At 38.7% G+C, this 24105-nt stretch overlaps 1 protein-coding gene and 1 pseudogene across 5 annotated transcripts in view; both read left to right on the forward strand.

Moving 5' to 3' along the window:
• Positions 1–24105, forward strand: part of Gria3 (glutamate ionotropic receptor AMPA type subunit 3) — a 267089-nt gene that overhangs the window by 220030 nt on the left and 22954 nt on the right. For 4 of the 5 annotated variants that reach the window (XM_029533969.1, XM_029533970.1, XM_021188553.2 and 1 more), the window contains one exon: positions 21237–21484. In XM_029533969.1, the coding sequence (XP_029389829.1) occupies positions 21237–21484 (248 nt within the window). Of the gene's footprint in view, positions 1–21236; positions 21485–22042; positions 22158–24105 lie in introns of all 5 variants that reach the window. The other variant, XM_021188554.2, reaches the window with a different exon arrangement.
• On the forward strand, positions 12438–12652 carry LOC110314079 (annotated as a pseudogene).

Genomic DNA, 24105 nt, shown 5'->3' on the forward strand with positions numbered 1-24105 from the left:
AAATCATTTCTCAAATAAAAAATCCTCTAAATTCTATCTTAGTTCTAATTTTGTCATTTACATTTAATACATGAAAATGAAGTTCATTAAAACAATACTCTCTGAAGAACATTTTACATTCTTTAAAATGAGTCTGAAGAACTGGCATTTAAAAAGCAAAATCCATTTAACCTCTGGCAAATAATATCAAATGCAGTCAAATTTCATAGCAAATGTTTTCATATTTAAAAACAACTCCATTGCATTAGGCATTGTTTCAAAGAAAATAATCCCTTTCCTTTACATGCTAGCAGTATGAATGGAGTAAAAGCAAAGAGACTCAAATTAAAGCCCTCTTCCACAAAGGTTTGAAGTTTGATTTTAAAATGTTTGGATCTTGCCACTTAACTCAGATGAGGGCAACAGAAAGACACATTCACACATAGAATTTGGATACTTATGATTACTATATTTATTGAAGCCTATTATGTACTAAAATGGAAGGAAAGTGCCCTACCATCCCGATCCTAAAGGGTGCTTCCACTCCATTTGCTCAGTCTTGGATTTTAGCCAATTTCATAAACAATGTTAAGAATAACACAGTCAATAACTCCGAAGTCTAGGGATGTGTGTGAGTGGTAGAGTACAGATCTGGCATGGCCTCAATCTCCAGTGCTACTGAAGGAGCCAAGGGAGATGGTGAATATTGAGGATTAACAACTCAGAATCATGGAAAGTTGTTTAAGAGAAGAGATGGAGGCTTGAGGGACATCTTCAGTTTTAGAGCTGACATACTGAAGACAAGCAAAAGTTCCTATGTTTCACTGACAGTCATATCCGCAAGCACTGCTATCCGGAAGTGTCCTACAAGATAGCCAAAAGGGACTGATCACAGCCTTTTGAAATTGTTTCCCAACATTACATTTAGACAAGACATTCAGCTTAAAGAGGCATAAGCATATAGCAAAAATACATATTAAAATTTATCTTCAAAATTTGAAAAGTGAGCATTTGAATAAAAGGGTTGGACTTGTTCTGCTGGACATTAAACAACATACAAATGTTTAAAACATAATACTCAAGAATAGATATTTCAGAAAAAGGTAGAAGAAACATTCTAATAGAATGGTGGTTCTTAACCTTTCTAATGCTGGGACCCTTTAATACAGCTCCTTGTGTTGTGGTGGCCCCCAACAATAAAATTATTTCTGTTGCTATTTCATAATGTAATTTTGCTATTGTAATTAATTGTAATGTAAATATTTTTGGAGATAGAAGGTTGCCAAAGAAATTTTGACCCATAGGTTGAAAACTATTGCAATAGGACAGTCCAAAGAGAAAATGGCTGTCCTCATAGTGAGTGGTTCATCACTGGCAGTCTTCAAGAATAGATTAATAGTCAATTGTCAAAGATGTTGAATAAGAGGCTCTATTCGATTGATGTTTACATGATTGCTGCATATTAAATCACTTGAAAAGGTATTTTATTATTCTGCATTATTTTATTGAGATACAGGGTCTTGCCATGTTGCACAGGCTAGTTTCAAAGTTCTGGGCTTAACTGAACCTGAGCCTCTCAGGTCTTGAAACTACTACAGCTTCCAACTAGCCCAATGTGCAGTGGAGATCTATATTGTTGTTTGGTTTTTGTTGTCTTGTTTTCTGAGTGAAGACATCACTATATAACCAAGGCTCGTCTTGATTTTGTGATTCTTCAACCTTCTCTCCAAAGTGCCAATAGACATGCATCACTACAACAAACTTTGGTACTATTTTTTTAATACAGACTAGTATGTCCTATGTCCCCACTCAAGATGAAAGTTTCTAAATACAGACCTCTTTAGAAAATTCCAAGCAAGTATATCTGGTTGCAGGCTGAACAAGAAGACCCCTGGAAGGTGACAAATGGGAGAAAATGAAACTGGAGCTGAATAATGACCAGAGACCTCAAATTTTTTTTCTAAGTTTGACCTACCTTTTTGTCCTATGATGTAAATAGCCCCCTTCTCTTTCCACTGTGCTTCTACTGAATAGTTTGAGCTTGATCAGTACTGTTTTATTAATGTCTATATGGATCATACAGGGTGTGGTTCAATTTTCCTATCCTGAAAGACTGTTTAGTCAGGTCCAAACACTGGTTACCTGATTGTGAAGTGAAGACTGTCAATCATTATGACTTATGTAATAGCATGGAGCTACAGGAATTTCTGAGATTAAAATGAAACTGAATTTGCAGATACAACAAGACCCTGGAAACTCCTCCCCACACACGAAAATGTTTGCCCTAATTTCCTTTAACTGACCTTTCTTTCTCTTTCTCTTCATCTTTCTTCCCCTGCTGAGGCTTGAGTGGTTGGAATGTTTAGGTTAGTGGTTTTAAAGAGACATCAGGAAACTCTTTTTCAACCATCACTACCTAGTTTGGGAAGTTAGGCAACTATCCTTAGACACTGGCAGTGTGTAAAAACAGAAGCCATCAAATCTGGAAAGAAAGGTCCACAACAAGTTTCACAAAAAGAAAGAAAATGAGCCAGAAAGTGTATAATACTCAGGAACTTGGAAGTCGATGCCTACATATAAAGGCTGACCTAAGAGCCCTTGCCCCTATTCTTTCTCCATGTACCTGTGGGATCTCAGGTGATCATGGTTTCTGTGGCAGTCCATTTAATTTCTAAATTGCACTTGTCTTGTGGTAAGAGCCAGATGCACGTACCATAGCAGGTGTGTGGCATTTGGTGAATAACGTGAGGGAGTCAGTGTTTTCCTTCCACCTTGCTGATTCCAGGGATCCAATTCAGATCACCAGCCTAGGTGATGGGTGTCTTTACTTGCTGAGCCAACTTGCCATTATGGTAAATAGTGATTTCACAGAGGCTAAAGGGAATCACAAGCTTCAAATTTCCTCTGTCTAGAAACCAGTGCTAAACAGAGCTGGACTCCACACATGATAGCTCAAGTATTAAAATATGGTTGGAATCTATGGGCAAAAAAAGTCTTAAATTGAAAAGGCATACAATAAGAAATTATACCAGCAACTTTGAATTCTTAGTCATTACCCAAAATTGTCTATTATTGTATTATCCTGACCTTGTCCTTTTGTGTAACATTTCTGATGACACAGTTCTACTATGTTACTACTTCAAGGAGCTCCATAGCTCTGAGTTCACAACTCAGACAGTGGTATTTGTGTAAACATGAACCATATCACCTGGAAAAGCTCAAAATCCAGAGGAATCCAATGAACTGGGGAATATGAACAGAACTTAAAAGCAGTATAGAAGGAAAAACTGGAATCAAAACCCAGAATCCCCTGCCCTCTAGCCAAACACACGGTCTTCATGTGTTTCTTTCCATCCCTTACTCCCCTTTGCTTTGCCTACTTGTGGGGATGTACACACACACACACACACACACACACACACACACACATATTTAGCATATTTAGTATACATAGCAGGGTGATAATAGACTTCCAGTTCTTGAGTAGAGGAGACTTGTTCTCTAGCCCAGAGACCAGATGACTTAGCCTTCATCCACCTGTCCCCAGAGGCAGTTACAAGTTTTCCAATTAGTCTAGACTTTACAGATTAGAACTGAGTATGGCATCATTAAATCTCTACAAGGTTAAATCGCAACTCTTAATGAGTTACAAAAAGTATTCCTCCAGAAATCATTCATACCTCTGGTGAAAATTTAAAAGAGCCAGTTCCTTCTTTGTAGCTTTCTTTTGATTGTTATCCTCACCTGACGAAAAGCTGTGGGTAGATTTTTAAAAAGGCCTTCTATCTTCCCCATAGCTGGAGAGTAATTTTCTCTCTTTCATAGAGACCAGATCGGTCTTTGTAAGACTGGTCCAATTTTTTTCCACATTTTTTTTTGTTCCACAGGGACTCTTGTTGTTGCCATGGATACCTGCCCTTGGCACTTTGGGGATGCAGCAGAGCATCCATTATATCAAGACCCCCCACCTTGAATCACTTTGTACTGGCTTTTTTTTTCCTTCCCAGGCAATTTATGGGTCTGTCCTTCTGCCAACTTAAAGATTAACAGGACTAGTTAAAACATTAATGCTTTGACTTCCTTCCAAATCTTTTCCTATACAGCATTGCTTGACCTCTACTTGCAGCAATCCATCTATCAGAAAATATGCAACAAATAAAAGAAATTAATGGAAATTATTCATATTGAAGACAGATTCTTCCCTGGATAACAGAAATCCCTTAATGTATTTTGCTGTTTAGAGACCATCAAGTACTTTTCAGAGAAAGCTAGACAAGAGAATTTTCAGAAATAAGCATAAAAATTTGATTTTCAAAAACAGTATGAATCCACTGTATCGCTGTATGACATTTTTTCTAGGAACCTATCTGTTACATAATATAAGGAATACTCTTTATCTAGACAAAGGAGCACAAAAACAGGGAAGTGAGAGTTCAAAGATGTTTAGATCGTACTTTATATTGAGTCATAACATAAATGCTGGTGTGTCATGTTATTCCAGCAGTCTAACAGTTAACCCTGTGGCTACTTCATACACAAGGATAGCGTTTTCAATACTTTTTGGATCCATGCTTTAGTATATATACAGCAGGTACCATCATGGTGCTAAGACTGAAACAATGTGAAACTTAACAATTCTACATTCCTTGATTTTGTTTAAATTCGTAACCTTAGTGCTGCATCAATAATGGCCTGTTTTGCATATCTGTTTGATTGTACCTTCTTAAAGATTCATTTAAACCTGGGGAGGACAGCATGACTCCTACCTGCCTCTCATTAATAACATACTTTTCAGCAACTAGATAATGAATGGCTTGGATATAAATCAGTAGAAATGCAGATTGCCATTAGGTGGAGAAAGGAGGCGCAATCTCCAAGTAATTTTAAGACTGAAGGGGAGGGGGGAAATGAACATCTTAGCAAGAGCTGACGACATAGGAAGGCTTGTGATTAAATATTCTGCTGTCTTTACATGTCAGACAGTGAAAGAAAAGTTATCCAAGTAGAAATGAACTTTTGCAAATGACTTTGAATTTGGGAACTTAATGGAAAGGAGTAGTTTAATCATGGGGAAGAAAACGGCTTTTTTGTTGGCTGCAGATTATCCTAATGGCTGAGATAGTACTGTATATGCAGCTCTTAACTGTGTTGACTTTAATATGGAGCCACACTTGCTATGGCCGGGTAAGGAAGATAGTAACCAGTAAGTCTGGCTGATAAAAGTCTGCAGCTGGTTGATCAGAGTCAGCAGAGACAGCAAGCAGAAGCATCTTAAAGGGAAAATACATAAAATGTATTATTGGCCTACTCCACTCTTCTGCAATAACAACAGATAATAACATTCTTGCTCAGGATTTAGAGGGCATGCTTTTCAAGTTACTGTATTTCTTTGGTGATAAGCTGCTGGCACAGAAATGAGTATTTAAGGGAAATGCATTTCAAAGCAAGGACTGCCAATAAATTATGCCTCAGGCCCCAGGTTTCTCAGGCACTAGCAATACATGAAATTTGAAAATACAATCCTGGCTTTCAATTTCCTTTATTTGTCTAAGTCCTTTGGAATTCAACATGGCTGCTCCCTGCACTTTGACTACTGATCTTTACTGGGGAAAAGGAAAAAAAGAAAGAGCAAAAGATGATAACTGCATCTACCTGAAAGTCAAATCAAATGAAGTAATAGAGTGATCTGGTTTGCTTTTCAGGGATTTCAGAGTATGAATTTATCTTTGATAATTTCATACAGTGCATTTTTCTCATATACTTTTCCATCCACTACCTCTTCCCAGATCCTCCTATCCACCAAGTTTCATGTTCTTTCCCTCTTAAAGAAACGAAAACAAAACGCCACTAAAAAATATGAAGTCCAATTTGTTAGCCAGCTACTCATGAGCACGAGGCCAGCCCTGGAGTGTGGTTGAAATAACCAGTGTCAGTCAATTGTAGAAAACAGATTTCCTCTCCCACCAGGTATCTATAGCAAATAACTTCTTGGCTAGGGGTGAGAGTTTGTGCCTGCTTCCCCCTTTTGTGCAGGGATTTTGTGTGGCTTGAACTTAGGCTTGTCTTGTCTCAGTCTCTGTGAGGTCATATGTGTGTCTACCCCCTTGTATCTGGAAGCTGCTGTTGCCTTGGTATTGTCCACTACTTCTGGCCCTTACAATCTTTCTGACTCCACATAGATCCCAGAACCTTTAAAGGAGGGATGTGCTAAAGCCATCCCACGCTAAAATCACTCACTCTCTACATGTTTCAGAGTCTGATTTTATTTCTGTTCAACAGTGACAGAAAATGAGCAGGCCTGAATATAAAACAACCCAGTTTTCTAGCTGAGTCTCTAAATGACAAACAACTTGGCTTCAGCTCACAATTCCGTTTCCTATTTTGTTATTGTTATTTGTTCCCTAAAGGGGTTTCACTTACAAATCTACAATTTGGCAGCATTTGTTTTAGTTTGGGGACTTTTGAAATAGGTTGGTCCAAGTATCTGGTTACTGTATGACAGCAAACAAACCAAATGACTTTGACATTCAACTTGCCTGATTCCCAGGGAATTATCGCCATAGAAAATGTTGGTTCTATCTTTCTTTGGTGACTCAAGGCAAATGGATAGCTGTGACCTTAACACAAATGTAAAATAGAGTGAGACCATTAGATCAGAGCACCTGCGGATACTTGACAGTTACTTAAAATTTTCAGAAGAAATCATCTCCTAAGGTCTAGCATTTACAATTTTGATCATACATATTTCAAGCTATGTAGCAGAGAAGATAAAGGAAATAACTCTTGAAAAAAATCAGGGAGTTTTTGAGTATTGTTACTTGACTGCTCATTGCAGTTAGAATTACTCCCTTGGGAAGGAGACTTAAGGAGACACAGTCCAACTTAATGTAGCAACGTCCAGAACCAGAGAAAGAACGTAAGGGTGGCTAGAAATTTAAATACTATTCTCTATATTTTTTCTAACATGCATTTTCTTGTATAATATTCTGCTCCTTTGAAGGAAATTGTGGTTCTTGGATAGACATAATAAGAATATTCTTTCACAGCACACCTAGACATGGGGGCCATTTATTTTCAATTTTACACAAATAGGTTAAGTTTAAAAGAAACAATTTCGGCATGTGTGTTTGGAATTTTGCCTGCATAGATAACACAGCTTAGAAGGACTTGCCATAAGCACATGCTGCCTAAGCAAATCCAGAGCAACAGATAAGCAAGAGTTATGCATGTCCGTTTGATGCAGGCATTGCCTCTACCATCAGGAAAATGTTATAAAACCAACGAAGTGGTTCTTCGTGCCTTCTTGTTCTACTTTCCCTTGACTTAAGATCTAATTCTAAGACTTAGCTACCTGGAGCTATTGAAATTGAAGTTAATTTAAGATGAATTTAAAATTCACTTCTTCAGATATACTAACCACATTTCAAGTAGACATATGTAGACAGAAACTAGCATAAAGGAAAACACAGTTATAGGGAGATCAATTGCATGACACTTCTGTTAACTCTTTTAACTTCACAAGCATAAGGACCACATCTTCCACACTACCATTTCCTACCACATCTAGCCCAGTGCCTGATGCAACTATTAAGTGGTATTTTCTATATTGTAATGAATTATGCTAAATTTGTTATTGGCAGTCTTTTATTTCCTCATCTCAGTAATAATGTGAGGCAGGTTCTATTATTATCTTCATTTTTCAGATGAGAACCCCCGGGGCTTAGTGAAATTAACTGATTTGCCTAACATCACACAGCTAATATGTACACAAGCCAACTTTGTAACATGGAGACCATTGGCCTACATAGAAAAATGCTACATCCCTGCACATTTCACCATGGACAGGTGAACCACCTCCAGGGCACTTATGACCACATAGATGTTCATTCAACATTACTCACACTGGCTACGGAAAAATAAAGACATCATGAGATCTTTATATAAGCATGAAGACTAGGGATGTAAACAAGTCTGCTGATTTGTGTTTAGATGTTGGGTATCAGATTAAGTAGCTATGTTGTACTTATCTAAATAGATAAGCAAAAAAAAGTGATTTTATTTGTCATTTTGCATATGGCGACCATTGCTTTGACTCCAGTGATGAGCATTAGTGCAACACAATCATTCTGTGAAGTCACCCACACTTGCTGCATTTACCAGAAGATTCTATGGGCTTCCATGCAGCATATCTGTGCCAGGACATGCAAATGCCAGCAAATCAATTTTCCTGCAGCTTTCTCAGTCAGTGTGTTTGCCAGACAAAACCCCAGCCAGCCACTTTTTTTTTTTAATCAGGATAGTGCCTTTAGAAATAATACTTATTGGAACATTCCTAACACAGAGAGAAAGAAAAGACTTAAATCTAAAGCCAGTTATTTGAAGGAGAAGGTGAAATGTGACTATATCGAAATTGAACATTTAATGGCCCCATGTGGCCTTATAAGGTAGTTTTTACCAAGCATCTAGTCAGTCAGTTCTGAATCAGTTTGTGCCTCACTAGCACTGACAACACCAAATCTGACACCATCCTCACTGTCACATTTCTGCATACAGGTCACCAGGTGCCACAGTGTTATCTACATTGCTCTCTTGTGTTAGTTACGTTTCTTGCTGCTGAAGGAAAATAACTGTCAAGAGGGGGTGGATTTTGGCTAACAGTACCAGGGAATGCAGTTGATCATGGCAGAGCATGCATGGTAACAGGAACATGAAGCTACAGAGCAGGCATGGCAACTGGAACATGAAGCTAGGGACTGCATGGTACCCACAGTCAGGAAACAGGAAGAGATGAATACTGCTTCTCAGTCCATTTCTCTCTCTCTCTCTCTCTCTCTCTCTCTCTCTCTCTCTCTCTCTCTCTCTCAGGCTCTCTCTCTCTGTCTCTCTCTCTCTCTCTCTCTCTCTCTCTCTCTCTCTCTCTCTCTCTCTCTTTATTCAGTCCAGAACCCCATGGAACAGAGTTGCCTACATTTAGAGTATATCTCCCCTCTTCATTTACACTTTTCTAGAAATATCCTCATAGACACAACCAAAAGTGTTTCTGTGGTGATTTTATATCCCATCAAATTTACAGTAAATTTAATCGTCGACCACTCAGTGACATAATCATATTCCATGGCTTTCTTATATTGTTCTGGCACAAATTCTCTAACAAACCAACTCATACAAATTATTTTCCTGTTGCTGTGATAAATACAATGACAAAAAGCAACATGTGTCCTGGAGAGATAGCTCAGTGATTGGGAGCACTTGCTGTTCTTCCGGACGACCCATGCTTGTTTCTCAGCATCCATATAGGTTGGAACTTCAGCTCCAGGACAATCAGATCCCACTGGCATCCAAAGAGCCCACATTCACGAACACACCCATACACAGACATAAACACATATACCTAGGTTAAAAATCCATTCTGTTTAGAAAGCAACTTGTGGAAGGAAGAATTTATCTGGCTTCCATATCCCAATCACAGCTCAGGATTAAAGCAAGTCAGAGTAGAAACAGAAGCAGGAACCATAGAGGAGCGCTGCTTCCTGGCTCCCCCAGGACCACCTGCCTAGGGATGATACTGCCCACGGTTGGCTGGGATCTCCCACATCAATCAACAGTCAAAAAAAATGCCACACAGACATACTTTGTCCACAAGTCAATCTGACAGAGGTTTTTCCTCAGTTGAGGTTCCATCCTCCCTAGTTTGTGTGAGGTTGACAAAAAAAACTAACCAGCACAGTAGCCATGTGAACATAATCTAATAGATTGAGCACTTACTACATACCAGACCCTCTAGTATGAACTTTTATGAATTAGTTTATTGACTGTCCTATCTTATTTTCAAAGACAGCCATTAGAATCTTAGAGAATTTGAAGTAGCTTGCCCAAATCAAGCAGAAGACATTATCTCTAATAGTAGGATATAGAGCCTTGTGATAAACTAGCAGGTTTATTTTAATTTGTGCCTTTTAGTTCAGGCATGTGGCTTCAAAAATGAACCACTGGAGATGATTAAGGCTATAGAAAATCACATCAAAGCAATGGGTCCATTGGAGCCTTTAGGGTCATAATAAAGGCAATGATTTCTCCTCTCTCTGGACCTTGCCAGTGGCAAATAATTCACAAGTATAATTAGAATACATTTTATGTTTGTACAAAACTGCAACATAACAAAGCATCAATATAAGAGCAAAACCAAAGGGAATAACAATTCAAAAATGAGTAAAAATATAAAGCTCAACCAAAAAAATTCAACTTCAATCATTTCACTGACAGTTTTGGTCCATCGCATCATAGTAATTCCTCCACTAAGAGGCAGCTTGAAGTAATGGGTGAAAAAAAATTGAATGCAAATTCCCTCAATACCCACCTATGCTACTTTAGAATTATCATTTTTTTTCTCTCTCTAGGCTGTAGAAGTAGAAAAGAGGGAGAGAATCTGTACCTAATTTTAAAATAACCTAAGTTTAGATTTTGGGTGTTCATTTAGATATTAAATTAACATTTATTGGTGGTACACTATGTGACATCCATTGTTCTAAGCATTAAAATGATATTGTCCCATTATGATAAGCAAAACAAACAAGTAATAAAAAATACCGTAAATAGCAACGACAAAAAAAGTTAGGTACCTCAAGAAAATGCTAGAAGTGCCATTTTATCGCAGCTGATTGAAGGATAGCTTTTTGACAACTAATTGGAGTAGAAAAGCAGGCTACTTTCAGGCAACTGGAATAGGCTTAGACTCACTTGGCAAAAGAAGCCAAAGGTGAATTGAATCAGAATAGAAATCTGACTTTGCATGCCTGCAAGGGACACTGAAGAGGTCACTGGAAATTTTGCTGAAACGATCCATTTGGAAAGGAGTCATCTGAAATAGCACTCCTTGGGTAGAAAAGAGCACGTCATGAACTGTAGATGGCAGCATGAAGATGTTAGGCAAAGACATTTTCAGTGAGTTCCTGACAGACAGTTGAGGGTAAAGCTCAGCGGCAAAGCAAAAAGTGATGTCTGATTCCACTGACGTTATCTAAGTGCCCAGCCCCCAAAATAACCCAGAGTCATAATCCACCAGTAGAAAAGCTAATGATAGAACCCAGCAAGCATTTCCCTCTCCTCCTCACCCTTTTCTTACCAATACTCAGTCACAAGGCAGACATTGGTTGAAGCAAAACTGAAAGACAGTGTTTATATGAAAAACTAGCATAGTTTCCACCCCCTCCCGGCTTGTCTATTTGAAGTGACTTTATGGTAAATGGATAGAGACAAATAAAATCGATAGGCTAATGTCTTTTCTAGCATCTCTTGCCCTAATTCATAAAACCTGAACTCATTGTTTCATTCCACTAATATTTATTGAGCCCTACTGGGCCCAGACTCTGTTCTTGGCTCCCGGGTTCCAGCAATCAATGAACAATAGCTGCTAGAACTGCCTGAAAGAGCTTCTGGGGTGCATAATTGAGATGATGGTATGTGTAAAATCACCTTGGCAGCCAGAAAGGTAGAGGCCAATATACCATTTAAAGATATCCAATTTTCTTCTGCTCCCAGCAGTGAAAACTGGAAAGGGCTCTCTAAATAAGGAAGGCAAAGAGCTGAAACACTGTGACGGGCAAAAGTCATGCCACGAATCTCTCCCCTTCCTGTACTTAGACCCTACTATTAGAAATTTCCATTGTCTGAATCACAACTAAGGAGTGTCTGGAGCTTGGTGTGGTGGTGGACAAGTATAATAGGAGCACTCTGGAGAGGAAGATAGGATTGTAACAGGCTACTGCTGGAGGCTGCTAGCTAGTGAATTTTAGCCTGGGTTAGCTAGTAAGGCACTCTATGAAAAAGATAAATGAACAACAAGAAGAAATGTTTCTACAGAGGTGAGGCTTCTATGTACAGAACTTGACATCAGGCCTATACTATTCACACCTAACTGTACCTCTTTCAGTCTCCTACCCTGCCCACTTCACAAGGACACACATGAACAATACTCTCTTCTAACCCCATCAGACCTTAAGAAAGGGAAAGAGGGTGAGACAAAGAGAGGAGCAGAGATCTCCAGACAGCCATATCATCAGCTCTCTTTCCTTCTAGCTCCTTACCTTATAAGGGTCACCTATCCCTATCCCAGTATTTGATCTGTAGTATTTGTCTATAAATATGAGGAAAGACTCACATTATACATGGATTCAGCAAGTGCCCAGGCCAGACAATACGAAGCTCAAAGATACCGTTTTTGAATTTGTAATAGTTATCAATACTACCTGAATCCTAACTAAAACCAAAAACCTCAGAAGGATAAAACAACACAGAAAGAAACTTATATGGTAGTTTACCATTGCAGTCTCTTAATTAAAGAAAGGTTAAATCTAGACATGAAACTGACTAATCTGTCAAATAGTATAATAAAGTCAGAAGAATAAAAATGAGTCCTTCCTCTCCTAAGCTACGTGTCTCTATGCTCTCAATCCGCCATCCCACAAACATGGATCAGGTAATGCCGTTTGTAGAGCCCAGTTGGCAGTTTGTAAAGGACTCAATTCGGCTGGTTAAAAGATGCACCAAACCCGACAGAAAAGAATTCCAGAAGATTGCCATGGCTACAGCTATAGGATTTGCTGTCATGGGATTCATTGGCTTCTTCATGAAACTGATCCATATACCCATTAATAACATTATTGTGGGTGGCTGAGTACTTTCTCATCACAGGACAAGTGAACCAGTGAGGGGGTGACAAGCTCATGAAGTAAAACGTTGCCTGGAAAAAAAATGAGTCCTTCAAACTCTTATCTTACTTCCCTTGCTTGTTGTCCTGTACATAACAGACTAGTCCTAAAAGATGTTTTTTAAAATGTCAAGAACCCTGTATTCCTTCAGAGAACATGAAACTCCCATTCAAATAAAAACCTATCCCTTAGAAAACACAGAAGTCCCTTTTATATCAGTGAACCCCTCTATGATAGTCAAGGCTGATGTCAGAAAAGGGGTGTGACATTGGGTCTCTGATATAATGGAGGAAGTAGAAGCTGAGCTTTCCAAAGTCAAATCTCACCCTTTTGTGGCATTTAGATCCAAGGCTAGTCTTGTACACAAAGCAATACGGTTTGGTAACAGTAGTCACCAAATAAATAAAGTTTATTTCTCCTGAAGAGGCACAAAGTGCTCAAAGACATTTTCCCTGACTATCCCTTCATACTATGTTTTCAAACTATTTTTTCATATGTGTTTGGGACATAGAGAAGTTACAAACACCCAAGCTAGTCTCCTAAGAAATAACATAATAATTTGTCCTGTAGATAGAAAACTAGTTCCATAAAACAAATTTGCATATTTTGTTTCTGTTGACAACGATTTATTGATCTGTTTGATTTTTTCATCCAATTACTTCTAGATTATCCATATGAGGACAAATGCCTGTTAATGGGAAAAACTGTTCTCATATCCAGATCATGAGATGAGATAGTTCCCTTTATGCTAATAGCATTATATCAAGCAGAGTTGTGGTCAACTCTGGTAATACATTTTAGGAGCAGACTTTGAAAAACTAAAAGTAGATCTGGACCATCATAACTAGAAAAGGAGACTTGATTGGAATTCATGTCAAATAACCAAAAGGAAGGTCCTTAAATATATAGCCTACAAATGAAGTAACTAGCAGGTAACTTAGAGATGGTAAATTTCAGACTATTATGTGAGAAAGAGTGAACCTTTACTCTCAAAAGTGGGAAGAGTTAGACAGAATAGGCATTTCACTCTAATCTCCATTCATTCCACAGACACATCCTGTGAAGTTGCTTAGTACATGCTATGCATTATCACCAGATTCTGAGATGTCAAAGACCAAAAAAAAAAAAAAAAAAGATATGAACCCTACTCAGAAGGGCTCAACTTTGTCTGGGGATCACCTTTTCTATGCAAAAGAATTGGTGCTAACTACTATGGAAAGATGAAAGATAAAAGGAATTGCTTGATTCAAGCAGAAGGCAGAAATAGGATAAGGGAGCCTTTTATTACAGAGGTCAGCCCCACAAAAAGAAGTTTCTCTCAGTTTGACCTTCCCCATTACAAAGAAACCTGCCTCATAAGAGCTAAAGAGTACCTCATCAGCAGAAGAATTTGAACACAGGAGGCTTCATTGGATGAGAAGTTGAGCAAGATGGCCTTGAAGTAACCTCTGATCTCAGCTACTATATTGTTCTACTGACAACAATTGGATGTTCTATTGACCAAGTAGATATTCCAATTTAACAAATAGGAAAAGTAGAAATTTATACTAAATAGTTTTCCTCAGGAACACCATTCTTGTTCATGGAAGTTTTAATGTATAAGCCTCAAATATACTATAAAACATAAATTTTAAAAGGGGGAATTAGAGTGGTGAGATGGCTCAGTGGATAAAGGCACTTCCACCAAGCCTGATGACCTGAATTTAATCTCCAGGACCCAAATGGTGGAGAGAACCAAATTAAGTACATTTTCCTTTGGCCTCCAATGTAAGCCATGGCAGATTTGTGTGTGTGTGTGTGTGTGTGTGTGTGTGTGTGTGTGTGTGTGTATGTGTGTGTGTGTGTGTGTGTGTGTCTGTTTCCTCCACCAACAAAAGTCCAAAAATCAAAAGTCACTTGATAATGGTTTTTGTTAATAGCAGACCACAGACATTTGCAGTAATATACCTAGATATCTAATAATATTCAACCATATAATAGCACTTACAAAGTCATACTTCTCCAAATAAGGGACTAAAGTAATTTATAATACTATTGAAATATATTTTGCCACTAAAGCATATTTCTCCATTTTTAATATAAAAAGACATGCTTCTTTCCAGTTCAGGTGTTCTAGACACCATTCTAAGAATGAACTAACCTGTTAATTTCCAATAATTCTTTGAAGTAGATGCTTAAAACCCATAGCATTTTACAGATGAATAAATTGAGATGAAGAAACTAGATAATTTATACACATAGCAAAATGGATTCAAACCCAAGCACTCTGGCTCCATGCATATATATATATATATATATATATATATATATATATATATATATATATATATATATATATATATATATATATATTGTATTAGTCAGGGTTCTCTAGAGTCACAGAACTTGCAGATAGTCTCTATATAGTAAAGGAATTTATTGATGACTTACAGTCTGCAGTCCAAATCCCAACAATGGTTCAGTAGTAGCTGTGAATGGAAGTCCAAGGATCTAGCAGTGGCTGAGTCCCACACCGAAAGAAGGCGAAAGAGCGAGAGCCAGACTCCCTTCTTCCAATGTCCTTATATGGTCCCCAGCAGAAGGTGTAGCCCAGATTAAAGGTGTGTGCCACCACACTTTTAATCCCAGATGATCTTGGACTCGGAGATCTCCCTGNCTTAATCTTCTGGATTCAATCACCACTGTGTCTCAAGATCTCCATACCAAGATCCAGATCAGAAACTTCTATCTCCCAGTCTCCAGATTAGGTTCACTGGTGAGCCTTCCAATTCTGGATTGTAGTTCATTTCAAATATAGTCAAGTTGACAACCAGGAATAGCCACTATATATATATATTTCTTTTGAGATTACAATCCCATCATCTCCCTCTTCCTTTCCTTTGTCCAACCCTTCCATATTCCCCATGATCTTACCATAGCACTACAGAGCCATGCTGTATTTCTTTTTGTCTACAGAAAAATGTCTTTTATTGCTGCAGCACCACTGGATTACAGTAACTAGGAAAAAATGCCACTATTACAAATAGATGCAAGATGCAGACCTGAGTGGCAAGTGAGTCACTAATCACTGGCTTCCACATAACAGATTTGCAAGTCCTCAGATTCAAAGTTTCATCTACATGCACACACACACACACACACACACACACAATTTACATCTTTGACCTTCATGCTTTATTGCATGCAAATACTTAGAACTGTGACTGCAGAAGTCATTAATGCTAGAGCTCTACTTGATCTGCTCTTGTGGATTAATTAATCTGTTCCTCCTCTGTTCATGTATTTCTTCTTCGAATTTCCTTTGCTAACTACCTAGCAGTGCTGTCTCATGGCCTAGCTATATAAGTGAGTCTATTTCCCCCCTTTTTTGAGACAACGTTGTAGTGCTGTATGGGATGAAGGAAATGAATCGTGGCAAGTTGGGAAAAATGAACTTGTTATTACAGATCCTGTCATAATTTTTTAAATTGAAGTTCAGATGATTGAACTAGCATTCAATCCCTTTTATGCCTTTGGTATTTCAGCCAAAAAAGTAGTCTTTAAAAATGAAAAAAAAATCTAAATTTATTTTTTTCTTCTTTTTTATGTGAATGTCATGCCATCAGTTAAATACTAGTTAAGAAGATAAATGCCACAGCTTAATTTTCCTCATTTCTGAGTCATTTCTTCCTCCTGCTTCTAACCTCCAGTAACTAGTCATCAACCATGACCCGATCACTTCTGCCACCGACTGATTTGACATTACTGTATCCATTAGTGAGTGCTATGTGTACAGCACATACATTTAAAGTACCCACTTCGAGTACTGCCATTTATTTTCCTAGAAAGGCATCATTACCTAAAGGAATAAATCTTTTACTCTGTATCAACAATCAAAGAACTCAACTAAATGGTGAAGTAAATTAGTCCAAAACACAGCATGCTTGTTCATGGACTTCCTTACCTTTGCCTTATACATTTATCTGTGATCGTAATGGCGGCTTTGCTAATAATGTAGGACACAAATTGTTCTGCAACCTCCTCGTTCTGCAACCTCCTCCTTCCGAGCATACTTTACAATCATATCTGCTTGGGCAAAAACAAAGAATACACAAAATCTATCTACACAAAAAGACATGCCCACCACAGTGTTGTCTTTAATGACAATAAGGGGGAAAGTTGTAAATATAGTATAGTCGCAGATTGAAGGGTTATATAACCATTCTTAAAACAGGCTTTTTTTTCTGGTAAAAAAAAAAACATAAGAAAGTACAAGTTGGTAATAAAGACCAAATTATGTCAATAGTATCATTGACAAGAAGAGAAACACGCATGACTATGAAAAACAAATAGGTCAATTTCAAGTAATTATAGATGCTTAAATTTTTTAAACTCTTTAGAAGTCACATGTCTTATCAAATTCTTTTCATATACTTATGTGTACCTGAATTATTTACTTTTTCTTAATTTGAGGGGCAATAAGCCAGGAAGTTGCAGTTACACTTAATGGCAAGGTACTTCATTATAATACTTAGAGAACACCAGATGAAAATAATATATGACATGAACATACAATTCTACAAATCAGATTTAATTCTTCTAAGACTTTGATTATTAAAGGAGCATTAATGATGAATTAGTAGGTATGGGCAGATACAAAGTCAGATTAAGTACCATTTTTTTTTTCTGGCCTTGAACTCTCTATGCTCCTACCTCAGCTTCTCAAGTGTCAGAATTACATGTGTGTGCCATCAAGTCAGGCTGCTAAATAGTATTAAAAATAGTTTTGCAAAGCTAAGTATATATCCTTATTTAGTAGGTTGATAGGTTTAGCAAAAGACAAGGTCCAATCATTTTAGACAAACTTTGATTTGTGGTGGACATTTTTAGTCATCTCAATATCTTTTCTCATCTAAGACATGGTTTCTCTGTATATCCCTGTGTATCCTGAAACTCACTCTGTCAATCAGGCTGGACCTCAACTCAAAGATCCACATGATCCTGCTGCCTCCAGAATGCTGGGATTAAAGGCGTGCACCATCAGCACCCCGCTTCATCTTGCTATCTTTTGACAATAATGTGGTTTTCACCCTGACCAGGCCTAAGTTTATTATTAAATAAACGTATCATTAGAGACCACAATGAGTAAAATGGTGCTACCTGCCAACATGGCTAGTGAAAGGAATAAGGCATAGACTTTGTCTTCAAGAAATCCTTAAATAACAAGAGGAAAGGCAGATATGCAGCCAATTCTTATTAACATAATATAGCAGGCTGTGCAGCAAAAGACTGAGCAACCATCAAGGAAGTAGTTCTGTGGGAACAGGAAAGATATTAGAAGACATAGCACTGGTTCTGAATGTTTCAGGAATAATGAGGTAATTCAGGCAGAAGGAAAAACATAATCAAAGGCATAAGACATGAAACAATATGGCTGATTTCAGTGAATGGTCTGTAGTCCAGTATGACTGGATCGGAGGAGCTATCAGACAGAAGACTAAATTTTGCTCTACAATTTTTAAAGAAAATTGTAGAGAATTATTAGGATGGTTGTAATAAGATTAGGTTTTCACTTTAGAAGGATCAGATGAATAGAGAAATTTAAGCAAGGAGATCTCAATTTAATGGGCAGACAACTGAGTCAAGAAGAAAGGGTAGATGGCATGCCCTAGAGAGAACAACCACAGCAGTGTGGATAGACTCGAGATGACATGTTTCCCAGCATTTCTGAACAAAGGGAGTGAAGGGGAGAGGGGAAATTAGCACCGAACTTTCTAGTTTAGGTGTCCAGTGGTTGAGTGGGAGCAAGAGCCAGGCTTTCTAATGAAATATTTTATAAGAAGTTATCTTTAGGCCTATCAGTTGGAGCTGTCCATCAGAAAGACTTGTTTTCTGTTTCCTCAAAGCAACTCTGGAACCTAACCTCTTACTTCCTATTCCATTGATCCTATCTTAGTCTTGACCACCCTGAACTCTTAGAATAGCCTTCAAAGTAATGTCCTTGCTTCTACTCTGGCCCACCTTCTAACCCATTCTCTACAGAGCAGTCAGAGTAATCTTTTAAAAATAATTGGATGCTAACACACACACACACACACACACACACACACACACACCCCTCCTCAAAATCTTCCAACATTTTTTTTATCTCATGTAGAATAAATCCAAACTGTTTAATCACGACCTACAGACTCTGACCTGATTCTCTTCCTACACTCATTTTCTATCAGTCTTCTTTTCACTCATTTAGGTTTAGCTATCCTGGCTTCCTTCTTTTGTGCTTTATGCAATCTAAACCTGTTTCTATCTCCGTGTGCCGTTTCGGTGACTCCATGAGGGTCTCTGTGAGTGTCGAATTGCCATAAACATGAGGCTTAATTTTCATGGAGGCAGCTCTGGGAATTCCAGAATTCATTTGCATAAGCCTAGGCAAGTCTCAAAAAGAATACAATGTTAGGGGAGTATGACAGGAGCTGGAGAAATAAGGAGTGTATTATAACAAAAGAAAAATTAAAAGGTTCAATGTAGGTGATGAAAATCCAGAAATGAGCAAGTAATCAACTTATCAAACAAGCCAGGATGGGTGCAGGAAAGCTTACAGAAGGATTATGGTATATGGTTGTGGGATTTAACATACCCTCACCTCTAATTAAATGTCATCTTACAGCTTCTATCTAGAGTTCTCCTTCCTAAGGATGTAGCTACCAATCCAAGTGGAAGTTCTGGGGTCATTGTGGTCGTTCTTCCTTTATATTCTCTACCCGGACACATGCAGAGCTACAGACATTATTTGCTACACATTCTCAGCACCACCTAATCTTAAATGAACTTTAACAGGATAAATTCAACCTGAGAAGGTCAAGACGGGTGATTTGGACTGATAGAAAAAAAGCTAACAGTTTTTGTGATACTTCCAGTTGAATGGAAACAACACTATTCATCCTATTACATACCTCACAACTCCAATAGGTGCTCAATAAATATTTGTTGGCAGGGTAGATGTATGACTAAATACACTAATGTAACATTAAACCTCATTATTCAAAAATAATGCTCCAATGACAGAAAGCAAACATTTTGTTTATTCTATCATGGTCATACTTCAGTAGTACCTGGTTTATTTCAAAACACTCCAATTTAAAAGAGACATCACAAATTCAAATGAGCTTATGGTTGAAAGAACAAAGTTCTGAGAATTTTGGAAACAGCAAAAGCCAATACAATGTAACCTAATGAGATCAGAAAGGGACATAATAAAGCCCTTGCAATGTTTGAAGGATCAACATGAAGAATAGCATGCAGAATTATTTTCCATAGCTCTAGCAGGTAGGGCCAAAGAAAGAAGTTCTAGAGAAAAAAACAAAAGATTGCCTCAAAACAAGGGTGCACTTTCTTAGCATAATGGATCTCTTCCCATACCATTTCAATCACCCTTTTCAGGCAAATTCAGGGTAAACATACAGCAGGATATCTGGGGTTAGGATGGGGATGGGGACTTGGGGAGATTTCTTCATCTAGCAGAAAATTCAAATGAGAAAACACTTTTCAAAACCAAACTATAACCAGGTAGTAGGGCCATGAAACCAAGTTAGCTAAGCATGACTAGAATTTTTAAGTGAATTTGAAAATAGCAGGGAGCATCACAATTAGCAAGGATAACCACAATTTGGAGAAATCTATTTTTAAAACATTGTCAGGTGTCTAAAAATGTGTGGGCAGTCAAAATGAGCATGGCTTTGAGACTGTGGGCTGTAATAAAACATGTTTAGGGACCAGTTAAGAACAGTTGCTTCATGCCAGCAAGATTCTGCTGGAGGGACCCTGATATAGTGCCTTCTTGTGAGGCTATGCCAGTGCCTGACAAACACAGAAGTGGATGCTCACAGTCAGCTATTGGATGGAACACAGGGCCCCCAATGGAGGAGCTAGAGAAAGTACCCAAGGAGCTGTAGGGGGCTGCAACCCTGTAGGTGCAACAACAATATGAACTAACCAGTACCCCCTGAGCTTGTGTCTCTAGCTGCACATGTAGCAGAAGATGGCCTAATCGGCCATCACTGGGAAGAGAGGCACCTTGGTCTTGTAAACTTTATATGACCCAGCACAGGGGAAGGCCAGGGCCAAGTAGTGGGAGTGGGTGGGTAGGGGAGCAGGGGTGGGGGGGTATAGGGAACTTTCGGGATAGCATTTGAAATGTAAATAAAGAAATAATAATTTTAAAAATACGAAAAAAAAAGAACAGTTGCTGTTCTTCTAAGGGACCAGAGTTTGGTTCTCAGCACCAGGTCAGGCAGCTCACAACTGCCTGAAACTCCATCCCTAAGGGATCTGATATCCAGCCTCTTGTAGTATTTGAGGGTGCCTGAATACTCAGACACACAGGCACACACACACACACACACACACACACACACACACATACACACACACCATACCACACCACACCACACCACACCACACCACACACAAATAAAACTTAAAATGTAAAAGACAAATATGTTTTACTGCACAAATGTCCCTTTGCAATGTCCAAGCTGGCTGTGCAAAGAATTGTTATCTTGTTTGTTGCAGAGATCCAAAATTGCTGTGTATGAGAAAATGTGGTCCTACATGAAATCCGCAGAGCCATCTGTGTTTACCAAAACAACAGCTGATGGGGTAGCCCGAGTTCGGAAGTCCAAGGGAAAGTTCGCCTTCCTGCTGGAGTCAACCATGAATGAGTACATTGAGCAGAGAAAGCCGTGTGATACGATGAAAGTTGGTGGAAATCTGGATTCCAAAGGCTATGGTGTGGCAACCCCTAAAGGCTCAGCATTAAGGTGGGTGGAATAATATAACAATATCCGTGTTGTTATAGTATTCCACCTACCCTGATGCATTTTGTTGTCGTTTTCTTTCTTGTGGATTTTGAGGTAACTTTTAAAAGTTTAAAATCTACAATATTCCATGGAGTTAAATAAGACGGTAAATTATGGTTTCATCTATTTAATGCATCCATTTTTTTTAATGTTCTCTCTCTCTCTCTGTTGTCCTCTCTGACTGTTTGTTGCTGTTTTAATTTTACAGTTCAACGGCTTTTTCAATTTAAATGGTAAAAGCCAAGTTATGGTGACGAATGTTAATTGCATGGATGTGGTGTTCTTGTTACTTTTTTTCTCAAAGACAATTTCCCCATCCCGCACACTTCAGTTTTGAGCAAATGTTATCCTCCATGCCACCTTCCAATATTTAACCCTGTATTTGCTGTACAGACATTTTTATAGCTCCACGTTCTGTGAAATTTAGCCAATTTGTCCTCTTGTGCTCCTTTTTTTATACGTTAACGATTTCCTAAGCATTTGTGCATTTTCTTACAAGTTATGTTTTATCGTTTCAAGAAATGCTGTTAACCTGGCAGTATTAAAACTGAATGAGCAAGGCCTCTTGGACAAATTGAAAAACAAATGGTGGTACGACAAAGGAGAGTGCGGCAGCGGGGGCGGTGACTCCAAGGTCAGCCTCAATGTCACCACAACCGGGTACCCTTAGTGACGAGTAATCGGCAAGACTGTTATCTTATTACTGAGGAGAGAGAGCACGAGACACACAGAAAGTAGAATGACCAGGTTATTCCCCTGCCTGGCAGCTTTGGGAACCAGAAAGACTTTAGGGCACTGCCCATATTTTTGATCTAACTTGGGTCCCTTCTTAAACTCCCAGACAGAGGCTCCATGTCCACACCCTTTCCTTTCCCCACACGCCAGACTGGTTTCTATATGAAGGCCATTATACAGGTTTTGGTGCCCTAGGCTTTCAAAAGCCCAAGGGTGTCCTGTGAGACTCCCCCATCTGCCACAGTTGAATTGTGTAAGAAATCAGATCCATCCAGCCACTGAGATGACAGGATATAATTTGTTTGGTTCTATTTTTTTCTAGGATGTGATGATTGCTCATAGAAGTTTCTTGAGTGAGTGGGAGTGACTTCTATTACTTGTATGAGTGATGAAATGTTCTCTGTATGTGGTGGCTGATTTAACTAGGCCCCACTTAACTTGAAAAGCAAAGAGAAAGATCAATTTCAAGTTAAATGGGGTCTTTCTTTAATAGGTCACCACATACAGAGACTTTGCAAAAGGACTTTTATGTATTTGAACGTGTGCATCACCTGTGATACTACTTGTGTGTGAATCCCTGACTTGGCTTCTCTTTAGCCTTGTTTTTGGTTCAGGTAGGTCTAATTGTTATCCAGGTTGTCATCATGAGAAAACCCATCTTACTTGCCATTCCTTTGGTTCCTAATATTCTTCAAGGCTACAATGGATGAGTAGCCATCACCCAAGCAACAAGAAATAGGGGCTTTCTCAGAGACCAAGACACCAAGTCATGAAGAGGCACTTCGGGTAAGTACAAGAGAAGACCTGAAAACAGATTTCTCCATGGCCCAAGGGGCATGCAAATGACACTGAAACTCCTGAGATCGGCTTTTGCACAACCAAGATACCATGGGCATCTTAAGGTGAAGAACAGTGTTTCCCAACCACAGAGCAACAGACAGGCAAGCCAAAACTTTTTTCTTCAGAGACAATGCTTGTAATTCCGCTCTTCTCTTTCCTTCTCCATCCCTTGGGATCCTGGCAGAAAAGCTAGTTTGCCAGTCTGCGGTATAATATGGGTTTGGAAACACTGATCCAGAGCACTTTCAAAGGAGCAAATTTTAAAACAACTTCTATTCGTAATTTTACCAGGCACTGGCAAGGCCTTTTATTGTAAAACCTTGATTAACAAGAATACACTGAACTGGTGGCCTGAATTGTCAGCCCCCGTTCCAAACTTCCATTGATGAGAAACTTTAATGGTGTCCAAAATGAGAAGACCTCGAGGAATTGAGTTTTTACATAGTTGCCGAGTGATAACTGCAGCTAGATCTTTCTCCTATACCTTTTCTGCATCTGGATTGACCCTCAAACATTAGAGGCTACTTCCCTGAGACTTAAGAGTGGATACAAGCATTTACAAGCGGCATGTCAGTAGCCAAAAGTATTCTCATTAACAACCCCATCCATCCCTATGGATTCCAATTAATCAAGGTTTTACTATGTGCCAAAAAGCAGTGACTTCCTTTCTCACCAATGTAAACTGATGACACTGAAAATTTAGCCAATCATTTGCTTCATTTGATTTTCACAATGGCTACCCTGATGCCCAAAGTATTTAGCACCTTCCTCCCAGCATTTTTCTCATGCTATTAGCGGGCCACCGAGCACCTAATTCTATTATTCAAGTGAGTTACAGAATGAAAACGGAGCTGGATTGGATACTTTGTTCTCATGAACTCATCATTCAGAGGAGCCATGGACTGAATCAAGATGCCTCTAAATAATCCACACAGTGCCCAGAAGTGCCCCGAAGTTTTACAATAACCAGGTGTTTGATGTTTTACACACACACACACACACACACA

The sequence above is a fragment of the Mus pahari genome, chromosome X, assembly GCF_900095145.1.
Source record: "Mus pahari chromosome X, PAHARI_EIJ_v1.1, whole genome shotgun sequence".
Lineage (NCBI taxonomy): Eukaryota > Metazoa > Chordata > Mammalia > Rodentia > Muridae > Mus > Mus pahari.